The sequence below is a fragment of the Ailuropoda melanoleuca genome, chromosome 10 (genome assembly GCF_002007445.2).
Source record: "Ailuropoda melanoleuca isolate Jingjing chromosome 10, ASM200744v2, whole genome shotgun sequence".
Classification (NCBI taxonomy): domain Eukaryota; kingdom Metazoa; phylum Chordata; class Mammalia; order Carnivora; family Ursidae; genus Ailuropoda; species Ailuropoda melanoleuca.
The window spans coordinates 20,690,321-20,710,463 of NC_048227.1; the positions used below are offsets into that span (position 1 = coordinate 20,690,321).

Consider the following 20,143-nt stretch of genomic DNA (forward strand, 5'->3'; position numbering starts at 1 on the left):
AATAAATAAATAAATAAATAAATAAACAAATAAATAAAATCTAAAAAAAATATATATAGAAAACAAAGAGCTATATGGGGTTTACATCTCTGGATATAGATGTCCCTGAAATGATAATATTATTACTTACAGAGTGCTAGGAGCTATCTTTAATGTTTACATATGGTAGCTCGTTTAATCCAAACCAATTCTGTGAGGGTACTATTGTCATTCCCGTTCTACAGCTTAGGATACAGGGCAGAGAGATTAACTTGCCCAAGGTTCTTATTGCATTGCCTCTCAAGCTAGTCTTTTCCATGATTTGTTGTGTAAGCCAATAAAACCCCGTTCTTACTTAAACTGACTCAAGCTGGATTTCTGTCACTTGAAACAGAGCAGTCTAACTGGATTTTTGTCTAATCCAGCTTGCAGTTTCCTCTATAGAGTGCCAAACACATGGTATGGAATTTTAAGACACTATTTCTTGAAGGCAAGCAAGACAATTCTCCTATGAAACCTGCTCCCGTTCAGCTTCTTAAACAACAACTGCAGCTACAAGACAACAGGGCACATTGCAAGAAGACAGTCTTCTCAGAGGGAACACTGGGCTTCCTGTCTGTGGCAGACACTGTTGGATGGTTCATCCAATACCCGTTCCCAAATCCTTTTCCCTTGCCTGCCTGAAAAAGCAAAATACTTTCTCAGTTCTCCGTACAGCGAGGGTTGGCCAGATGATACAATTTGGGGCAATGACAGGTATTATAGCAGGGAGAAATCCCAGCATAATGATTAAACGTATGGGTGGCAGGGGCACCTAGGTGGCTTAGTTGGTTAAGTCTGCCTCTGGCTCAGGTCATGATCTCAGGGTCCTGGGGTCGAGCCTTGAGTCGGGCTCCCGGCTCAGAGGGGAGACTGCTTCTTCTTTTCCCTCTGACCCTTCCCCTGCTTGTGCTCTCTCAAATCAAATCAAATCAAATCAAAAAGTATGGGCTCTAGACAGAATGCTTTGACTCATTGTCATATTAGGTATGCAAATTTGGGCACTTTACTTAACCTCCTGTTCCTTGAGGAGAGTAACTGTAACTACCTCATGGTGGTTTTATTAAAAAGTTACTAAATGTACACAACGCAGAAGAGTACCTGGTACATGGTAAACACTCAATAAATATTAACAATTGCTATTTTTGTCACCTGTATGTGCCAAATATGGAACAATCTCTAAGGCATATCGTTAAGTAAATGCAGCAGGATGAGAACCGCACATCCACTGTGTGCTCGCATTTGTATGCATGCAGAGGCTAAGGTATACATATCTATCTGTTTGTGCCTGCAGACACTCTGGTAGGATAGACCCAAAACTGTTCTAGTTGCCTCTGGGAATTAGAACGTGGAACTGGGATTCTCGATCAGGAAATTCTACTTCACTGTATGTTCCCTCGTTACTAACTGGATTGGATTTTTGCAATCATGTACTTGAGTTACTTAAGGCTTTAAAAGTCATGTTTAAGGGGCTTTAAACAATCCCACTTTCTCTTAATTTTCATTGTCACAATAAAATGGGCTGTCAAAAAATGATATGTCAATACATCTCAGTGAAACTCGAAAGGATAAATTGAAAAAAAAAGTACAGTCGGTTGCATGGCGGTCAGCTTCCTTACAGAGGTATTCCTGGATGGTAATCTGTTGGACGTGCTCCGGAAGATCTCACTAGCTAATGAGAGGTTAGCTTAGACGTATCAAAGCTCTGTCAATTCCAAGATTTGTCTTTATGGTGGCACACAAGGAGAAGGGAGCTGGGGGAGATGCCAGGAAATGACCAAAACAAAAAACCAAAAACAAACCCCAAAACAAAAAACAAAACAAAACAAAACCTGCAACCATCACAGACTACCGGTATCAGACAGCACGCATAGCAGATGTGCTCCAAGGGCAAGCCTAGTCTCATCTGTCCAGGACAGAACTGAATCACACGGCTATGGTGCCAGAAAGACAGGGGTGTGACCCCTGGGTCAGCCACTTCATCACTGTAGGGACTGGACCAAGTTACCTAAGATCTTTGAGTGTTTTCTCATCTGTAAAATGGGAATAACATCCCCCTTACTGGGTTGGTGGGAGCCATAAGCAGACCAGTGAATGTAAAGTCTGTAGCAGGGCACCAGGCAAGGAGGGAAGTGGCCGAAGATGTGAGGTAGCCGTCACGGAGGGGGAGAGGGATCACCTTCACATGATTTGTTTCATGTGTCTATCTTTTAATGCATTAAAAAAAAAAAAGACAAACTGGAAAACAGTTTTACATTGACCTAGAGGAGATCATTACATATAGCCATTTTAACAAACCCCACAACCACATATTAAGTCCGGCCAGCTCCTGCTAGATCCTAACCTTCAAGGCTGAACCATATTACCCCGTTCAGAGCAGAATCAGAGCATTAAGCAAAGCCAAGGTTCTCAGACCTTCCCTTCTAAATCTCCCTTTCAGACCAAGAGGTTGGAGCAGAACCAGGCAGGGTTGTGTTATTACCCAGGAGATGGTTAAGAACAGCACTGGTAAGTTCATTTACTCCTTGGGGCTCTGTGCCCACAGAATGATTTAAGAGGCCCCCGTGTATATATGTGATTGGGCCCAGGAGAGATATTTTGGTCTGAACTGTGAGGTTTATGGCAAATACAGAGTGGATGAATGGCTCTAGGCCAGAGGACAAGTGTCACAAATGCTACGTCTTCAAGGAAATAAGGCATATGCTGTTGCCTCCAAATACTGTGAGGCAAGGAGTGACTGCCAGACTAGTCCATCCACACGGCAGACTCATACCTGGGTGTTTGCAAAAATAAAATCTGGGTGCTGAGGGCCCCCCTTCTAGTGAAAGCCAAAGGCCCTAGAACAGAATGCTAGAAAGTCTTTTATGAATCACCCTGGGTTAAAATGACACTTAAGGTCATTTCAGGAAGAAGAGAAATGCTAACCACCCCTCCCTCCAAGTTTTAGTCGCCAACAGGAATCTGGGCTCTGAAAAGTCACAAACACTTTCCCCCCCAAGACCATGAGCAATTGTGGCATCTGGCCAAATGTGTTAGCTCAGGAAAGCTGGGAGCGACCCATGTGAGCAGTGTTCACTGTGGGCAGCTAATAGCCGTGAGCAGTAGACCAGTTTCATAACCTCCACGCTGGGACAGTGCTCTGCTCTGTGGACCTGTTTCAGCAGGATCCCGTCATCCACAAGACCAAGGGGTGGGAGTGTTGGGAACAGATGATTCTGTGTTCTACAGATAATGGTATGAAGGGATCGTTAATAGATAAGGTTTAAGCACAGCATTTGGACACATCTCCTCCAGACATTCGGTTACTAAAGTCTTAAGAGCTTAGAACCTGGAAGGATTGAGAAATTCTAAAGAATTAAACAAAACCAGACCAAAAAAAAAAAAGGTGGAAGGTATCAAAGACACAAGAGCTCTTTGTAGATGCTGGCTGGCTCACTTTGTCCCCAAGTTCATCTTAGAGCTCAAGCGAATTCGAGACATGAGGCAGAGACATTAGACCTGTGTCAAGGGCAAAAACTTCTGGTAGTAGCTCTTGGTGACGTCAATCATCAGCTCCTGGGTACATTCTGGGAGCTCCCCTGAAAACAGTCCTGGGGAAAGAAAGACCTGGTCAACCAAATGGAGCTGGGGGAGGCCAGCAGCTCTGATTTCTGTTTAAACCCCTACAGGGCCCTTTTCTTTACTCATGAGCATTGAAATGCTAAGCCTGACAGCAGAATATTTCTACTGACCATATCTTCAAGATGGTATTTTTGTGTGTGTGGGGAGACAAATAATATGATTCCCCAAATGGATAAATATCTTCCAGGTAAAAGAGGTTCATACATTATTGCATAATCTGAAGAGTTAAGGCCTCTATGACTACATGGGAGATTGTTCCAGACAAGGAATTGTCCATCTCCTGGGTTCTGGTGTGACACCTACTGGGCAAGCCCAGGTGAGCACCCCTTGAGGTAAGAAACTGCTCTGTTGTTCATACAACGAAACTGAATCTAATCCCGAAACCTGCTACATACAGACAAATCGTGGACAGGAGTAGAACAGAAATACCTATCGAAAGACAAAAAAAACTGTATTTAAGGATTTCTGGGGGAAGAGGTACTCTCATCCACTGTGGGCGGAAGCATACGTTCGTACAACTGTTCGGAAGAGCAATTTTGGAAAAATCGAGCAAAACTTTTAAAAGTTCATACCCTGTGACATGACAATCCAACTTCTAAGAATTTATCCTACAAACAACCTTGCCCAACTGAACAATATATGTACAATATACGTACAAAGTTTCTAATAGCGAAAAACCAGGTACAATGTCTAATGATCCATTATACCAGGGAACTGATCAGTTACACTGTGGTACATTTATGTAATGAAAATCATGCAACCATGAAAAGGAGTGAGGGGAATCTCTACATACTGACAAGAAAGATGCCCAAGATACACTGTTAAGAAAGCAAATTTTCAAACAGAATATAAAGTGCAAATCTGTTTATACAGGTGTAAACACTTTTATGTATCTGTTACATACACAAGTACATATATATACACAGATACGTACACACACCTGCGTATTAATATACATACAAAACAAACACATACACTTGCATATATATATATAGAGAGAGAAAATAATAGGTAGATAGAGAAAAAGGTCTAAAAAGTATGAAATTCTCACAGGCACCTTTTACAAACGAGCAGCCTGTGTTAGATTTGCAAACATATGTTTGGTCTGCGCAGTATTTAATCTTTTTAAAAAGTTAGCAGCCAACACTTAAAAATTCAGAGATATCATATAGATCTTCAGACTTTCAGCTCCTCATGAACTATCGGAAGTTCTTAGAATGTTAGGTCTGTACTCTTGCCAGCCACGATAGGCTGTCACTTAAATCACTTCTGTCTGACTCCTATAAGCAGTTTTGGCTTTTTGGTTCCTGACCCAGATTCCTTCTGGGTGGTTTGCCTTTCATTTTGTTCCATTACTCAGTGTCATTCAGTGGAGCCCTCCAAAAACGTGCCAGTTGTCTTACAACCTTAGGTCTCTTTATTAAAGATGGAGACTGACAACAGCAGTATCCAGATGGTCAGCATTAGTTTGTGAAACTACTGAAAACTAACATGGGAAGTATCTTGTCACAGTGCAGAAAGTACTGGACTCCAAATAAGGGATCTTAAGAGCTAGTCAAGGCTTTCCCATGAACCAGTTCTGACCCTGTGGACAACCCAATCTCTCTAGGCCCTACAAGCCCCATCTATACAATGATCTCTAAGGCCTCAGGCAGCTTGAATCCTCCATCAGAACCTCCAAACACACTGCTTATTTGGATTTCAAATACCAAGTAGTGCCTCCCTGCCTCGGCCATCAATGCCCAAAGACCAGAGTTGGTTCTAAGGACCCTGAATAAGTTAAAAGACATTAAGATATTTCTCTGGCAATATACTTCTCACTTCAGATCAGATACCTGTCTGACAATCAACCTAAAACAACTGCTGGGGCTGTTCTGATCTTCAGTTGCTAAGAATGATGATGCTTTCTCACAGTGGGAACCCAATATAGGGAGAATCACTCAGCAGGGCTCTCCCTCCTCTGCAAATGCAGAGGTGCACAAAATAGCAGAACAGCCCATTTTCTCCCCAAAGAATCTGAGTGGATGATTTTGTACATCTTTGAAACTCACAGTCAATGATCTGAGTGATGAGTTTTTTAATTGGAAAAACAACTAAACCACCCAGGGTACATCTCATATGTTGTCAAATCACTCGCTACATAGCATCGCCCATCTGTGAATCTCTGGTGTGCCTCTCTCCACACTGTGTGAGTTCAACTACATTAAACCATATAGAGAAGAAAAGAGACTGCCTTGGGGTGGGGGTGGGGACATGAGGTTTTCTTCCTCTTTCTGCTTTTCTGTGTTTTCTAAGTTTTCTAGGAGGAGCGTGTATCACTTGTTTGCTTACGTGTTTGGCCATTGGGAATGCTAGGCTCATGAGGGCTTTACCTGAGGGCATTCTGTCAGCCAAAGGTCGTGAGGGGGTGTATTTGCTTCTCTCAGTTGTCCTAGAGCTATCATTGGTCTTAGACCATGTTTTATGTCAACTTTTCAGTTTGGGCATTCCTGGGCAGTGTGGGAAGTGTAAGTTCAAAACCCCAACCAACATGAAGCCATTGTTAGAAATCTCTGGAGAGACCTCCTTTTCCATTCAGAGCCCAGGCCAGGCCAAGAGAGTCTTGCTTCTTTGTACTTTTCCTGTACTGGTCGCAGGTTGACTCTAGATCAACTTTTACTGAGAGATCGCCCTTCAAGAGGGTCTCTCTGCCTTACAAGGCTTCCTCTCGCATCCCCACAGGAGTATCAAACCCTAAACCACTCTATTATGAAGATGCATAAACCTAACCAAACCTAACCATGCTTATAAAGTAGGTTTAGTTTCCTCTTTGTTTCTGACCCTTGAAATTTCCTTGTGAACCCAATTGTGCATTTAAAAAGATACTGGTTATATTTTAGATAGCATTTCTAGATAATCTGTAGCAGAATTTTTAAATTAACTAGATCAATACATTGTCAGATAAAAATTGCACGCGTTACTTTTGTGATAGAAAATGAGCTTGAGCTTTCATAATCAACACCCAAGCTTACCTGGGCAGCCTGAGAAGACGGTGAACGGTGGCACCACAGTTTCTGGGGGTAATACTGTGTTGTCAAGAATTTTGCAGCAGTCTTTCAACACACACCGGCGCCCCTGAAATTAAAATCTTGTCACTAGGAAATAAAGCAGGAAAAGCTCAAGTAAAAGTTGCCTGATCTACTGCATGGGATGCTATTTTATATTTTCTCCACTCATGATATCATACATTAGGCAGAGACGATGACAAGAGGTTTGGCCACAATTATTCCCTACTTCAGGTCGCACCTGCCAAGCAGGAGGAGATAGGGGTATGGGTGTATGAGAGTGGGTGTGTGTGTGTGTGTATGTGTATGTGTGTGTGTGTGTGTGTGTGTGCACGTGTGTGCATGAACCTGGGGAAGGGGTTGTATTCTAGGAACATTTCAGGTTATCTTAGGTATTACTGACTGAAATTCAGTCTCCCAAGAGTTATACAATTTTCTTTTTTCTTAAATTTAGTGGACATCTACTTTTTTGCTTGTCCAACATTTGATCCCCCTTCTTCTGGTAACAGAACCTGTATTGTCCTTGGTAACACCCCTCTGCCCATCACAGTCCCCTATCCTAATCCCAAACCCCAAGCCTGGCCACAAGGACTGGTTTATGGAATGAGCCAAATCAGTCTGATGAATCTCAACATCAAGGCTCCTGCTGGGACTACTGGGAAAAGAAGCTCTTTCCAGCAGGGTTTCTAGAGGACAGGACAGATATTTGAACCAGCTATCTAGTTTCCATGAGGGAAGGACCTGCCTGAGAGCCTCCCAGAAGAAAGTGGGAAAGAGAAGGAGACTAATTCTCATGACGTCAACTGAACGCCTGGAGCCACCTGTGCAGAGCATTTTGTAATGCTGGTTCATATTATTATATCATTTTGTAATCTTGGTTCATATTACCCAATAGGTTTGTTCTGAAGGTTAGGCCAAGCTTTATGCTTGACTTTACCTACTGCTGCCACTTTTCAATTCTGCCATCACCCATTCTGCCATCACAGCATTCTGAGGGCAAGAAATAAGGTCTGGTAGATCCATTGGTTTCCTGGGTTAAGGAAGAGAGGAGGCTTCTTCTATATACAGACTGAAGTTGTGCCTCAGACTACCTGATGGGTAAGTGAAAGTTTCGGTCTTCACTGACTGCATTCACATCACCAGGGCCTGGGAGTTCACTTGTGTTCTGGTCAGAGGATCTGATAAAACATACTTGGCTGACAATGTGGAATCCCTAGTAACATCAGGACAATGTTAACCTGTCCTGATCTCAGGTTTTACCAAAGAATATGAAAGATACTTTGATTTGGTTGTATTAAAAATGTCCCCGTTATTAATAAATACCAAAATTGTATGTATTTCCAGGAATTTCTAGGTAGAATGCCAAATGAACTTTTTAGAAAGCTTATATCTCGAAGGTCTGAATTTTTTTTTTTTTAAGATTTTATTTATTTATTCGACAGAGATAGAGACTGCCAGCGAGAGAGGGAACACAAGCAGGGGGAGTGGGAGAGGAAGAAGCAGGCTCATAGCAGAGGAGCCTGATGTGGGGCTCAATCCCATAACTCTGGGATCACGCCCTGAGCCAAAGGCAGACGCTTAACCGCTGTGCCACCCAGGCGCCCCTCGAAGGTCTGAATTTTTTAAGTGACCACTAAGCTGTCTCTCATGAGGTGGATAAAAGCCTTGGCAATAGTTGGTACTACCTGTAGCTCAGAAACAAGTTATGACCGCAGCTCCCCATTCATTCTGAAAGTTGTCTCCCATGAATTACCTGCTAGTGGCAATTCCCAAAATACAACAGCTGGCCAGCTCCCCTGGTGACTCCCAAATTAACTCAAAGACATCTTATGACACCTAAGCTCCTAATAATTCTGACTAAGCACAAGGGGCACTGGATGGAGAGAAGCCGAATGTGCTGCATGAGGCATGACGCATTCACACAGAGGGCATCTGTAGACAAAGGGCCCTGGAAAAGAAGAGCAGTGTAAATAAAACTTCCTCTATGTACCACTGGCCACCATCCAGCCTGGAGGCACCTGCTGCGTCCACTAGATAGCCATTCTGCCCACTCAGGCAAATGATGCTGAATCAGCTTCCAGAGCATTCTGGGCAAGCTGATCAATTAAATAGCAGCAAAGGTCAAAAGACAGGTACTTCCTAGGCATGAGTGCAGTGGCAATAGATGAGGAAGTTAAAAGCTGAAACCTCTTCTTTATTCTTTCCTGGAGGACTTTCCAAGGAAGAGTGAAGAACTCCATGTTGCCAGTATTACAGCTATGCATATCTCCTGATTCAAGTTACTCAGCATCTTTGAGCCTTGGGCTCCACGTCTGGGAAACAGGACGTAAAACCAGACCCGCAGGGACTCTGAGGATTAGAGACAATAAATGTAAAGTTCACAGCACAGTAACAGCGCCCATGAAGATTGCCCGTGAGGCTTTCCTGCAGACATCTGGGCAACTCTGCCTGACACCTGTATCTTCACACTTCCGAACAGGAGGTAGACCACCAAACAGGTGCTATCGGAAGAATCTGAGGGTCAAGGGGACAGCTGGGGGGCGCCTGGGTGGCACAGCGGTTAAGCTNACAGGACGTAAAACCAGACCCGCAGGGACTCTGAGGATTAGAGACAATAAATGTAAAGTTCACAGCACAGTAACAGCGCCCATGAAGATTGCCCGTGAGGCTTTCCTGCAGACATCTGGGCAACTCTGCCTGACACCTGTATCTTCACACTTCCGAACAGGAGGTAGACCACCAAACAGGTGCTATCGGAAGAATCTGAGGGTCAAGGGGACAGCTGGACTCTAAAAGAGTCCCTGCTAGCTCCGAGATTTTAGAGTTCTAAAAGAATTTTTCTCCTGAGATTACTTGAGAATTTGTAAAAGGCTCAGCAAGTAGGTACACCAATACCCAACAGTGACTATATCTGAACTGAAGGCACAAAAAAGCAGAGCACGGGACAAGAAGACTAGAGCTCCCTAAGTACTGGGAAGAGCATTTGGATTTTAACGTTTCAGACATTTAGCTCTGGGGATAAAGGACAGGGCTAACACACTAGGCTACTATGAGGATGTCATCATTTTGCTGAAGAAAATATCAGAAAAATCCAGCCATGGCTTAGAAAGCCTGCTTTTGTCACACAGAATGAGGGGACAGGATGGGTTTCATGATTTTCCCCCTTTCTTCAACATCATACCAAACGAAAGACGCTCTGTCTCTAAGATACACGAAAGGACTCCTCTGGAGGAGAATATTTGGCAAAACCACTACTTCCTTTCATTCTGAGTAACAGGTCAGATTAGGATGTTTTCTGCAGCAATGCGGCTCTCCACTGCATGGTTCATCTTTGGTGTGCTCTCATGGCTCACAGAATGTGACCGCATAGTTTCTACAGGTATTTTATACTTGAGTATTATCCAGAACAGAAAGCTGCCTCTGTATTAATGGGAATAGCCATTTAAAAACATGAAAAGTCCTTGGTTTTTCCTAGAAGCTAGGATTTGGGTACAAATTTCAAATACAGGAAACGCTTTCCCTAACCCAGTTTAGCTCTGGTTATTAACATTCCCGCCTAGGATGTTCTCATAAACCCCATCTGCAATCAAGCTCTTCATCTATGAAATACTGAGAAATTCAACTTCGTAAAGCCTTGGCCAGATGAAATGAGTAGATGTCAAGTCTCCTGTGGACCAGGGTCCCACATGTCCACTGAACAAGGGCCCACTTGTACCCTGCACACCCATCACCCTGAACTACTTGCAGTTCCCCTAATGTCATGCCTGTTGCCCCCACTAGACTGTATGATCCTGGAGGTAGAGCAACAGGTAGGCCATAGAGCAGGCATGGCTATTCATACAGCCTGGGTTCAAATCCCAGCTCTACCACTTCATAGCCCTGTCAAATCCCCTAATTTCTAAGGTCTTCGGGTTTGTTGTCTGCAAATAGGGATAACAGTAACTATTACCCTTGAATGGTTATGGGGGTCAAATGAAAAAATCAAAGGCAAAAGTTTAACATCATATAGAAGATGTTAGATAAAGTTTAGCCATGATTATTAATGCCTAGAAAACTCCAAATCCAATAACAATTCCAGTAGACCAGAAACTACTTCTACCCTGCTTGGCCACAGAAGTGGAGGCCCACTGATGTGAGGGACGGGAGCTGGAGGGGCAGTGAGGCCATTTAGCCAGCCAAGACGTCATACTCACAATCACACAGTTCTTGCCAACGTGAACGTAAGAGCCAATCTGAGCTGCGTTGACCACACAATCTTCCTCAATAAAGACATGGTCCCCGATATGTAAAGGAAAGAAGGCAACGCTAGAGAAGGAAGAGAAGATGAACAACAACAACAAAAAATGTCAAGGTGATTTGCTTTTGATCAGGGTTTATAGAACTGCTGATTGTACTCTCAACTTCATCATCTTGTCTTAATAAGACAGCTCCCAAAAAGGAAGGAATCCTCAGGCTAGGAGAATTCTGTGTTGAAGATGAATGCGATTACTAGCTCAAAAGCAGTAATATTGAACCAAGGAGTGTGCAAGGCAACAGCAAGACAGAAGCGGCGAGACCTTCCAAGCTAAAAGAGCTGGCACCAAATGAATCCATGTCTTGCTCATTCCTGCGTCCTTGGAAATGCTCATAGGTCACAATTTCGATAATCTGCCCTACAGTGTTGTAGGGGACTGACATCAGTTCCTGGGATATATTTTCTACCGTTCAACATTCCAAGAGTTTGCATATTCACTGATTTTACTGAGAGCCTACTGTGTGCCAGACTCTGTGCTGGAAATTGGAGATATACTGGCAAGCAAAAAGGACACTATCCAGCCCACGAGGAGCTTGCAATCAAGAAAAGAGAGATTAAACAAATGATTATATAAGTAATTAATTACAACTATGATAAGTACTATAGAGTAAAAAATACCAAGTTATAAGTGGAAACTTTACCTAGATTGGAAGTTTGGTAAAAGTTTAATTGAAAGTTACATTTAAGGGGCGCCTGGGTGGCTCAGTCAGTTAAGCATCTGACTTCAGCTCAGGTCATGATCTCAGGGTCCTGGGATGGAGCCCTGTGTTGGTCTCTGCACTCAGTGGGGAGTCTACTTCCTCTCTCCATCTGCCCATCCCCCTGCTCCTCTGTTCTCTTTCGCAAATGAATAAATAAAGTCTTTAAAAAAAAAAGTGACATTCAAGCCAAGACTAAGGATGAGTAAGAGTCAGTAAGTTTTCTCCAGACTTCTGACATCATTGCCATTCTCCATGATTCCTCAAATGTCATTAACAATGGTTTTCGATCACATTTACAAGTAACTTCAGTACTTGGGATGGAAAATATTTGGACAAGAACTAAAATAAAGTAGCTGGATGCTCACTGGCTCTATCTAGTCCTGTGCTCTATTTTGTCAGGAATATTTTGTCAGAGATGCTACCTGTCCTCCCTGGACCTACAGTTTATTTAAATCTTCCCTAATCCATTCGTATTTTTGATCTGGGACCCTTGTTTGACAATGAATTCCTTGATCTTATCACAGTCAACAGCAGCACTGTCAGCCCTTGAATATTATTTTATTTTATTATTATTTTTTTAAAGATTTTATTTATTTATTTGACAGAGAGACAGCCAGCGAGAGAGGGAACATAAGCAGGAGGAGTGGGAGAGGAGGAAGCCGGCTCCCAGCGGAGGAGCCCAATGTGGGGCTTGATCCCAGGACTCCGGGATCACGCCCGGAGCTGAAGGCAGATGCTTAACCAACTGAGCCACCCAGGTGCCCCTATGTAAGTGTTTCGACCACTAGGTTTTTGAGAACTTTGAGGCCGGAATGCTATTTCATCCATCTTTACGTACGCATCTTATAATCTAGTGACTGGCATAAAGAAAACACTCAATCAATGCTTCCTGAATTACTCAATGAAATGCAGACGGTGCCACAGGAAGGAGCCAGGAGGGAAAAGAGGGAGAAAGGCAAAAAACAAAAACAAAAAACCCAGCTCATCAGGCATAGTGGACAGTCTTCCTGTCCTGTCCTTGCCCTTCCCTGGATAATCCTTACTCCCACTGAGAGAACAGTGGGCCTGACTTGCCCCTGCCCTCTGGGTCAAAACTGTTTAGACCAGGGGTGGGCACTTAACTACAGTTGAGCCAATCAGATTCCTTCTGCCAAGATTCTGAAAATAAAACTTAATATTTTTGGCTGGTATCTGTTGAAGCCTAAATAGAGAACTGACATAAATAAGGGGCTGAGGCAGCACGGTTGGCTCCATGAGAAAAGGGGGAAGACGAAGCCAAAGTGAGAGAGAGGAGAGGGAAGCAGAAATGCAGAGACAAAGACCGACAAGAAACAACATAGTCTCGGTGGCAGAGCGACAGACAGAACAGTTGTCTTGATTCTTGCTAGCTGTCCAGTTACAGGTGCTAGTCCCCGTGAGGCCTGGCCCCTTTCCTACCCTTATATTCCATTAAATATGCCTGCGTTTCTTCATGAGAACCCCCTCTGCCTTTGCCAAGTGGATTCTGTTTCTGGCAACCAACGAACAACTAGATTAAGACGACCACCACCAGAGTTGTGTCCATCACAGTGAATTCTTCCTCAGTGACCCACACAATAGCACAGACCTGCTCCTTACACCACAACTCAACACACAGAATACACCACCCCGTAGCAGCATCTTGCCCAAGACCAAAACAAGGTAAGTAAATGACATACCCTTTGCTGAATTTCTTGAACGGTGGCCTTATGACACTCCGACTTTTCACAACACAATGACGTCCAACTCTTACATTTGCCAGATCCCCTCGGATAATACAGTCATTCATCACAATGGTCTACAAAATAAAGCACATTTTAACAAAACTGCCAACATAGCCTAAATCATAACAAAAAAGAGTAGGTAAGACACTGATTGAAGTTATGCTATGATCTACTGAGTCACATGTTCTGTCAAAAGGGATAACTTTAAGGTAAAGAGAACTGCCCTCATAACACTGACTCAGTTGAAGATGTTCCCAGCATATCATGAGCTTTGCCCTTAATATCCCCCAAACAGGACTCACTGAATAAACAGACCTTTACTGAGAATGCCTGTAGCTGACCTAGCTTACTCACCTCCTCAGATTCACTTGGTTCGACCTGCCCTTAAGCCTTGGCTGCTTGCTCAGTGAGAATCCAGGCTGCTCCTACCTTTGTCCAATCTCCCAACACTACTGACCCTCTCCAACTTCATGCTCCTGGAGGTAGGCCTATTGAGCTCCTGGTTCCTCTCCCAAATCCTGGATTCAAATGAAGTGCTACACGGCAGGGTACGATATCCAGCTGCCCCAAAGATTGCCCAGATGGACTCCGGGGTGAATAATGTAACTCAGAAGTTTGGGGGAATTNGCCGGGATCACGCCCTGAGCCGAAGGCAGACGCCCAACCGCCGCGCCACCCAGGCGCCCCTGGAAATGTCTTTTGAATGAATGAATAAATGGGGTAAAAAAAATTGCATATGGTTGGGGCTACAGCTGGAAAAGTAAGCTGGGAACAGGCCTTGTGAGGCATTATGTATGCTGAGTACAGAAGTTTAGGCTTTTTCCCTAGAGGATATAAGGAATCAGTCTTTAAGCAGATTAACACATTGAATCTTCATTTTGGAAATATTACTCCGAAAGCAGTCTAGAATCTGAGTGAAGGGGGCAGGTAAGACTGGAGGGAAAGTGACACTTTAGATGACAACAGTGGATCAAGGTAAAATGAGAGGATGGGCCTTCTCTACCACAATAGTTGTGCATGAAGAAAAGAGAAATACAAGGTAGAGGAATCTGATCAAGCCTCCAGATCTACTAATTAAGAGGGAGGAGAGAGGCAGAGAGAACGCATTTGACAACCATATAAATAGAATCGGCCAAATTCAAAATTTGAAAATTCTACAGAACAATGAGCCAGTTTCTTCAACATATAAGTGGCATGGGGAGAAAAACAGGCTGGGGGCAAGAACTGCTACAGATTCAAAGGGTCCTGAGAGATACATCAACCAGATGCAATGTGTACTTGACCTTGTTTGGATCCTGATTTGAATAAACCAACTATAAAAACACATGTTAAGATACTAGAAAGATTGAACATCAATTGAGGATTAGATGATATTAGGAAATTACTGGCTTCTTAAAAAATATATCATGATAAGGGTACTCTACTCATTTTTTTTTTAAATCTTTAAATCTTAGTGATATATATTAAAGTATTTACGGGTGAAATAATACAGTTTTTGCAATTTGCTTTAAAATACCCCAACTCCCTGTCCTTCCACTGGTCAAAATAGGTATGTGTTTATGGGGCAGCTACAGAGATAAAATAAGGATGTCAGAATATTGCTAACTGCAGAAGCTGGTGAATGAGTATATGGAGATTCATTTTATGTTATCTCTACTTTTGTACATGTCTTAAAAGTTCCATAATAATACTGCTCATCTATAAAAAGTAATGAATTGTTAATCCACTACTGTACAAAACAAATGGATAAATCTCAAAAACATTATGCTGAGAGAAAGAAGGCTGACAACAAAGAGTACATGATTCCCATTAGAGTCAACTCTAGAAAATGCAAAAGTAATCTCTATTAGTCTTAATACCAGTGGTTTTCTGGGGCCAAGGGTAGTAGGAGGACTGACTACAGAGGGCTCCAAGGAAATGAGGGTGATGGAAATATTTTATATTTTAATTGTAGTAGTGGCTGCATAGGTGTAAGCATCAGTCAAAACCTGTCAAACTGCGGGGTGCCTGGGTGGCTCAGTTGGTTAAGTGTCTGCCTTCGGCTCAGGTCATGGTCCCAGGGTCCTGGGATCGAGCCCCAAGTCAAGCTCCCTGCTCAGCCAAGAGGCTGCTTCTCCCTCTCCCTTTGCCCCTACCCCCTGCTTGTGCTCTCTCTCACTTGCTCTCTCTCAAATAAATAAATCTTAAAAAAACCCCAAAACTTGTCAAACTGCACACTTAAAATGGGTACACTTCATTGTATGTAAATTATGTCTCAATAAAGATAACTTTTAAAATGTTCCATGATAGGAGCACCCAGGTGGCTCAGTAGGTTCTGCGTCTGCCTTTGGCTCATGATCTCGGGGTCATGGGATCAAGCCCCCCGTCAGGCTCCCTGCTCAGCAGGGTATCTGCTTGTCCCTCTCCCTCTGGCCCTTTCCCTGCCTCATGCTCTCTCTTGCCCACTCTCTCTCTCAAATAAATAAATAAAATCTTTAAAATAAATGTTCCACTATAAAATGTTAAAAATAGAAAAAAAAGGGAAGAGAATCTATACGACCTGGTTTTTGTTTAGATATTGGAGAAAGAAAGAAAGAAAGAGAGGCTAGGATAAGAGTCTAGAATGGGGTGAGCGATTCTGGGGACTGGATGACAAATTCATTTGTGAAATGCTATTTGAGGTATCTGTGGGATGACCAACAAGCAGCTGTAAATGAAGGTCTGAGACCCAGGACAGATGATCAGGTTAGAGAGGTAGATGGGGAACACCTCAAATACAGGTGAATTTAGACACGTCGTCACAAGCCTGAACACCAGGCTCTGAGAAATTAATAAAAAAGAAGTGGGCTCATACTTGGAAGAGTTTACCAATCTCACCTGCATATGTCCGGTCTATAAAACCTCTGCTAGTAAAAAGATAATTTCTCATCAGCTGCTGACAATAAAGGACTATAGTTCCTCGTGGTTTTTTAAAAATGGCCTACCTCAAGTTTAAAGAGATATCTGTTTCTAGTATGTTCTCTTTCATCTGAAATCCTTCATTTACTTTAATCATTGTTTTCTGTTTATGTTTCCATCTACAATCAGAGAAAATGACTTCCTTTTCTTTGGAAGAAAGCAGAATACCAAGAGTTCTGAGTATTTGGTAATGGTTGTTTTTGTTTTACTGTGTTTTAAACAAAGATAGCAATTTCAATCTGGAAATAAAGAAAATCCATAGAAGTCCCTCAGGCAGCCTAAATTACACTCCCATTTGAAGAAGCAAACATGAAAAACAGGAGTAACAGATATCACAGGAGGTCAAAGAGATTAGCATGAGGGACTCACATCCTGGTTTCCTATCTCATAAAGAGTGGAGCTGAAGATGAGAAGTCAAATTCAAAAGAGAGGCAGCAGGATGTTAAATGAAAGTGAGTGTATATAAGGACCTCACAGGGAAGAAAATGGTAGTAAAGCAGAGTTCACTGAACTTGACAAAGGATGAGGCAGAGGGGGCGAGCTGGAGGTCTAAGAACTGCACCTGGAAACCTGTTTTGTTTGGCTCATGCAGCCTGTTTCATCGCTTAAATTTAATGCTATTATTTGAATAGTGGGACATTTTGCATTAAAAAAATCCAGATTTCCAGTTTCTTTTGAGAAAATATAGGCCTATATTCCCACATGGCAACAATCAGCTTGAGCTTAGCTAGGACAAGTATTCTCTAATTCATCAGGGCCCACCACTCTCTGTTGTTGGCACCCAGTCTTCCTTACTCACTTGATCCCTGCCTATCCCTACAGGCACTGTGACACCCGATACAACAGTTTAGGAAAAAAGAAATCTCACAGTTATGAAAGGGACAAAACAAAAAACTGGGAACAAAATAACCAGTTGGAGAGGGGATAAATGGAACTGTACACAGCAGTGAAAATGCACAAACCACAGTGAATATTAGACACAGAATTCAGAACAACGGTACTTAGTATGATAGGTGTTTCCTACTGTGATTATTATAAGTGAGTGTAAAAAAAAGTAAGTAACAGAAAGCCAAGTAAAGCTAAACTATATATGTATATCGTTTACCTGGATGTAAACATGTATGTACGTACTAGTTTACATCCTACCACAGGGATGAACTTTGAAAACATTATGCTAAGTGAAATAAGCCAGACAAAAAAGGACAAATATTATATATCTAGAATAGGCAAATTCACAGAGACAGGAAGTGGACTGAGGTTATTAGTGACTAGGCGGGATGCAGGGGATAGGGATGGGGAGATGGGTAGGGAGATGGGAAGGAAACAGGGAGTTATTCCTTAATGAGTATAGAGCTTCTGTCTGGGTGATGGAAGTTTTAAAAATAGATAGTGGTAATGACTGCACAATGGTTGTAAATAGAATTTTTTTTTTTTAAGTAGGCTCCACACCAAGCATGGAGCCCCATGAGGGGCTTGAACTCATGACCCTGGGATCAAGACCTGAGCTGAGATCAACAGTAGAACTCTCAACCAAATGAGCCACTCGGGCACCCCAAATGTATTTAAATATAATTAATGCCAATGGATTGTACACTTAAAAACAGTTAAGGTGGCAAATTTTGTCACATATTTTATCACAATTTAATAAACATGTGCCCTAAAAAATCACAAAAAAGGTTTTGAAATTACCTAAGGGATTTCTAAAAAAACTCGCACATTTGCTAATGAGTCAGACTGGGGTTAACTGAATTTTCCAATTCTGTGCAGGAACAGTGTGTCTATAATTACTAATTATACCTAATTACTGAACTATGTTTCTTTCTATTAAATCTCATCATGAGCTAATGGAGACAGAATTGTGTCTCTACTGAAAAAAATGTATGATTGCTTATAACACTGTATATTAATCATACTTCAATAAAATAATAAAAATATGTAAAACCAAAAAAAAATGTATGCTTGATTATAGTGAGACTGTTTTCCCTTCGGAGTTAGAGATGTAACATTTCAAAGAAAAATGTCAGGAAAAACTATGGACTTCAGTGTTCGTCAAGTTCAAGTATATCTTGATATTTTCTCTGGTTCTGAAATGTCCTAATAGTATTCCCACGTTTATACTCATATCTCTGCTATTTCAATTTATTCAGATTACAAATTCTCAGCCTTTCATATTCCATTTTGCAAATGTTTCATAGTTTAGTGTCTTTCCCAATTCTCTCTCTCTTTTTAAAAAGATTTTATTTATTTATTTGACACAAAGCGAGAAAGCTCACAAGCAGGGGGAGAGGCAGAGGAGAGGGAGAAGTAGGCTCCCTGCTGGGCAGGCAGCACGACTCTGGGCTCGATCCCAGGACCCCAAGATCATGGCTTGAGCCGAAGGCAGAGACTTAACTGACTGAGCCACCCAGGCGCCCCCACTATTCTCAAATTAATTTTAAGAGTTTCAGTTAATGCTGAATCATTATTACTAAACAGTTCATTACATTACTATTCTTTATAGCTTCTATACTAAAATATTTTGTTGCCTATTTATGTTTGTGCCCAGTAGTTTAGGGCACACTACAATACTTCATAATAATTTCAGTTCTGGGTGCCATGGTATATTGTTCCTGGCATAAAGGGAAAAAGGTTTTCTCTTGCCTCCTTTTATTGAATCTTTTTTGTATTCAATAAAATTTGGAGAATGAAGAAAAGAGAATTTTTAAACATATGGCGATAAATGGGAGATGTGAGAACATATTATCTGCCCTGCTAATGTGATAATTAGTGGAAAGAAAGCAAAAGTATGCATCCTGGAACTGGCTTTGTCCCTTACCTTGCCATTGAGAACGATGTTCTGACTTCCACACAATACCGACTGGCGACTAACTTTGTTTCCAGATGCCTGAAAGCAAAGAGCAGAAAATGACGATGAGCAAACTGACTGGATTCTGGGCTATAGGTTTTCATCAAGTAAGCTGCTACTGTAGAGGAAAGGACTTGAAACGAAGCATACATAGTCCTCAATGGAAAGAGTACAGGATATCAAAGCAAGGATGGATTAGCAAACTAGGGATTCCAGGAAGGGACCCAGAATTTGGATGTGGTAGGTCTAGAGCCTAACAACATTAGAGATGGGGAGTCAAGCTTCAATTCTATACTTATAGCCCTAAATCCAGGATAATGACTTAACCTATAACAGAGTTTCAAGAATTCATAGCAACGCTGACTGAACACTTACCCTACTTTGAACATCATGTATTGACTATAAACGACCTGTCTTTTAGCACACAGTAATAAATTATGACACAATAGTTTTTAAAAAACCTTCTGAAAGGCCCGAAGCCTGGAGCTGTTATTGATATTAGGGTGGACGAGACTTGTCCTGCTTTCTGGAAGGCATTTTATCTTTAGAAAATCAGGAATAAATAAAAAAGCCTAAACTGGCCATGCAAGGAATAAAAACAAAGCTGGGCCATTCACTAAGTGATCGTAGGTAATCTCGGACTAAAAGCCAAAGGGAGCCGGGGTGTGGCAGGGACAGGATGGGGGCACCGGCCTCAAAGGGACGCAGCCTCGGAAAGGGGAGGGCAGGTGTCTGGAACGCGCACCGTCTCGATGTACTCGGACTTGTTGTAAAGCAGCTCGCCCAACTCCATGGTCACCAACTCCTCACAGCTCCCGTTCCTGTCAAAGCCTGTCAGCCGGTCAGTCAGGATGCGATTCCAGACACTTCCGGCCGCTCCTCTGCTTCCGCTCTCGGCTTCCTCTTCTCTCATCCGCAGCTCGGCTGTCTCCTAGGCGGCC

General features: G+C 42.4%; 1 protein-coding gene across 1 annotated transcript; it reads right to left on the minus strand.

Moving 5' to 3' along the window:
* Positions 1 to 2,204: 2,204 nt before the first annotated feature.
* Positions 2,205 to 20,109, minus strand: DCTN5 (dynactin subunit 5). Its single transcript, XM_002926557.4, has 6 exons — positions 19,948 to 20,109; positions 19,173 to 19,241; positions 13,376 to 13,494; positions 10,877 to 10,988; positions 6,651 to 6,753; positions 2,205 to 3,608 (listed from the first exon to the last, which is right to left on the minus strand). Exons 1-6 carry the CDS (start codon positions 19,993 to 19,995, stop codon positions 3,511 to 3,513), a joined length of 549 nt encoding a protein of 182 aa, XP_002926603.3. The 5' UTR covers positions 19,996 to 20,109; the 3' UTR covers positions 2,205 to 3,510.
* Between the last annotated feature and the right edge of the window lie 34 nt (positions 20,110 to 20,143).

Bases quoted from the DNA above. Each gene is read 5' to 3' on its own strand.
- DCTN5 (XM_002926557.4), bottom strand. From the start codon at position 19,995: ATGGAGTTGGGCGAGCTGCTTTACAACAAGTCCGAGTACATCGAGACG. The intron at 19,242-19,947 runs GTGCGCGTTCCA...CTTTGCTTTCAG, and splicing joins AGTCCGAGTACATCGAGACG to GCATCTGGAAACAAAGTTAG. The intron at 6,754-10,876 runs GTGAGTATGACG...TTTTAATTTCAG, and splicing joins TTGGCAAGAACTGTGTGATT to GGGCGCCGGTGTGTGTTGAA.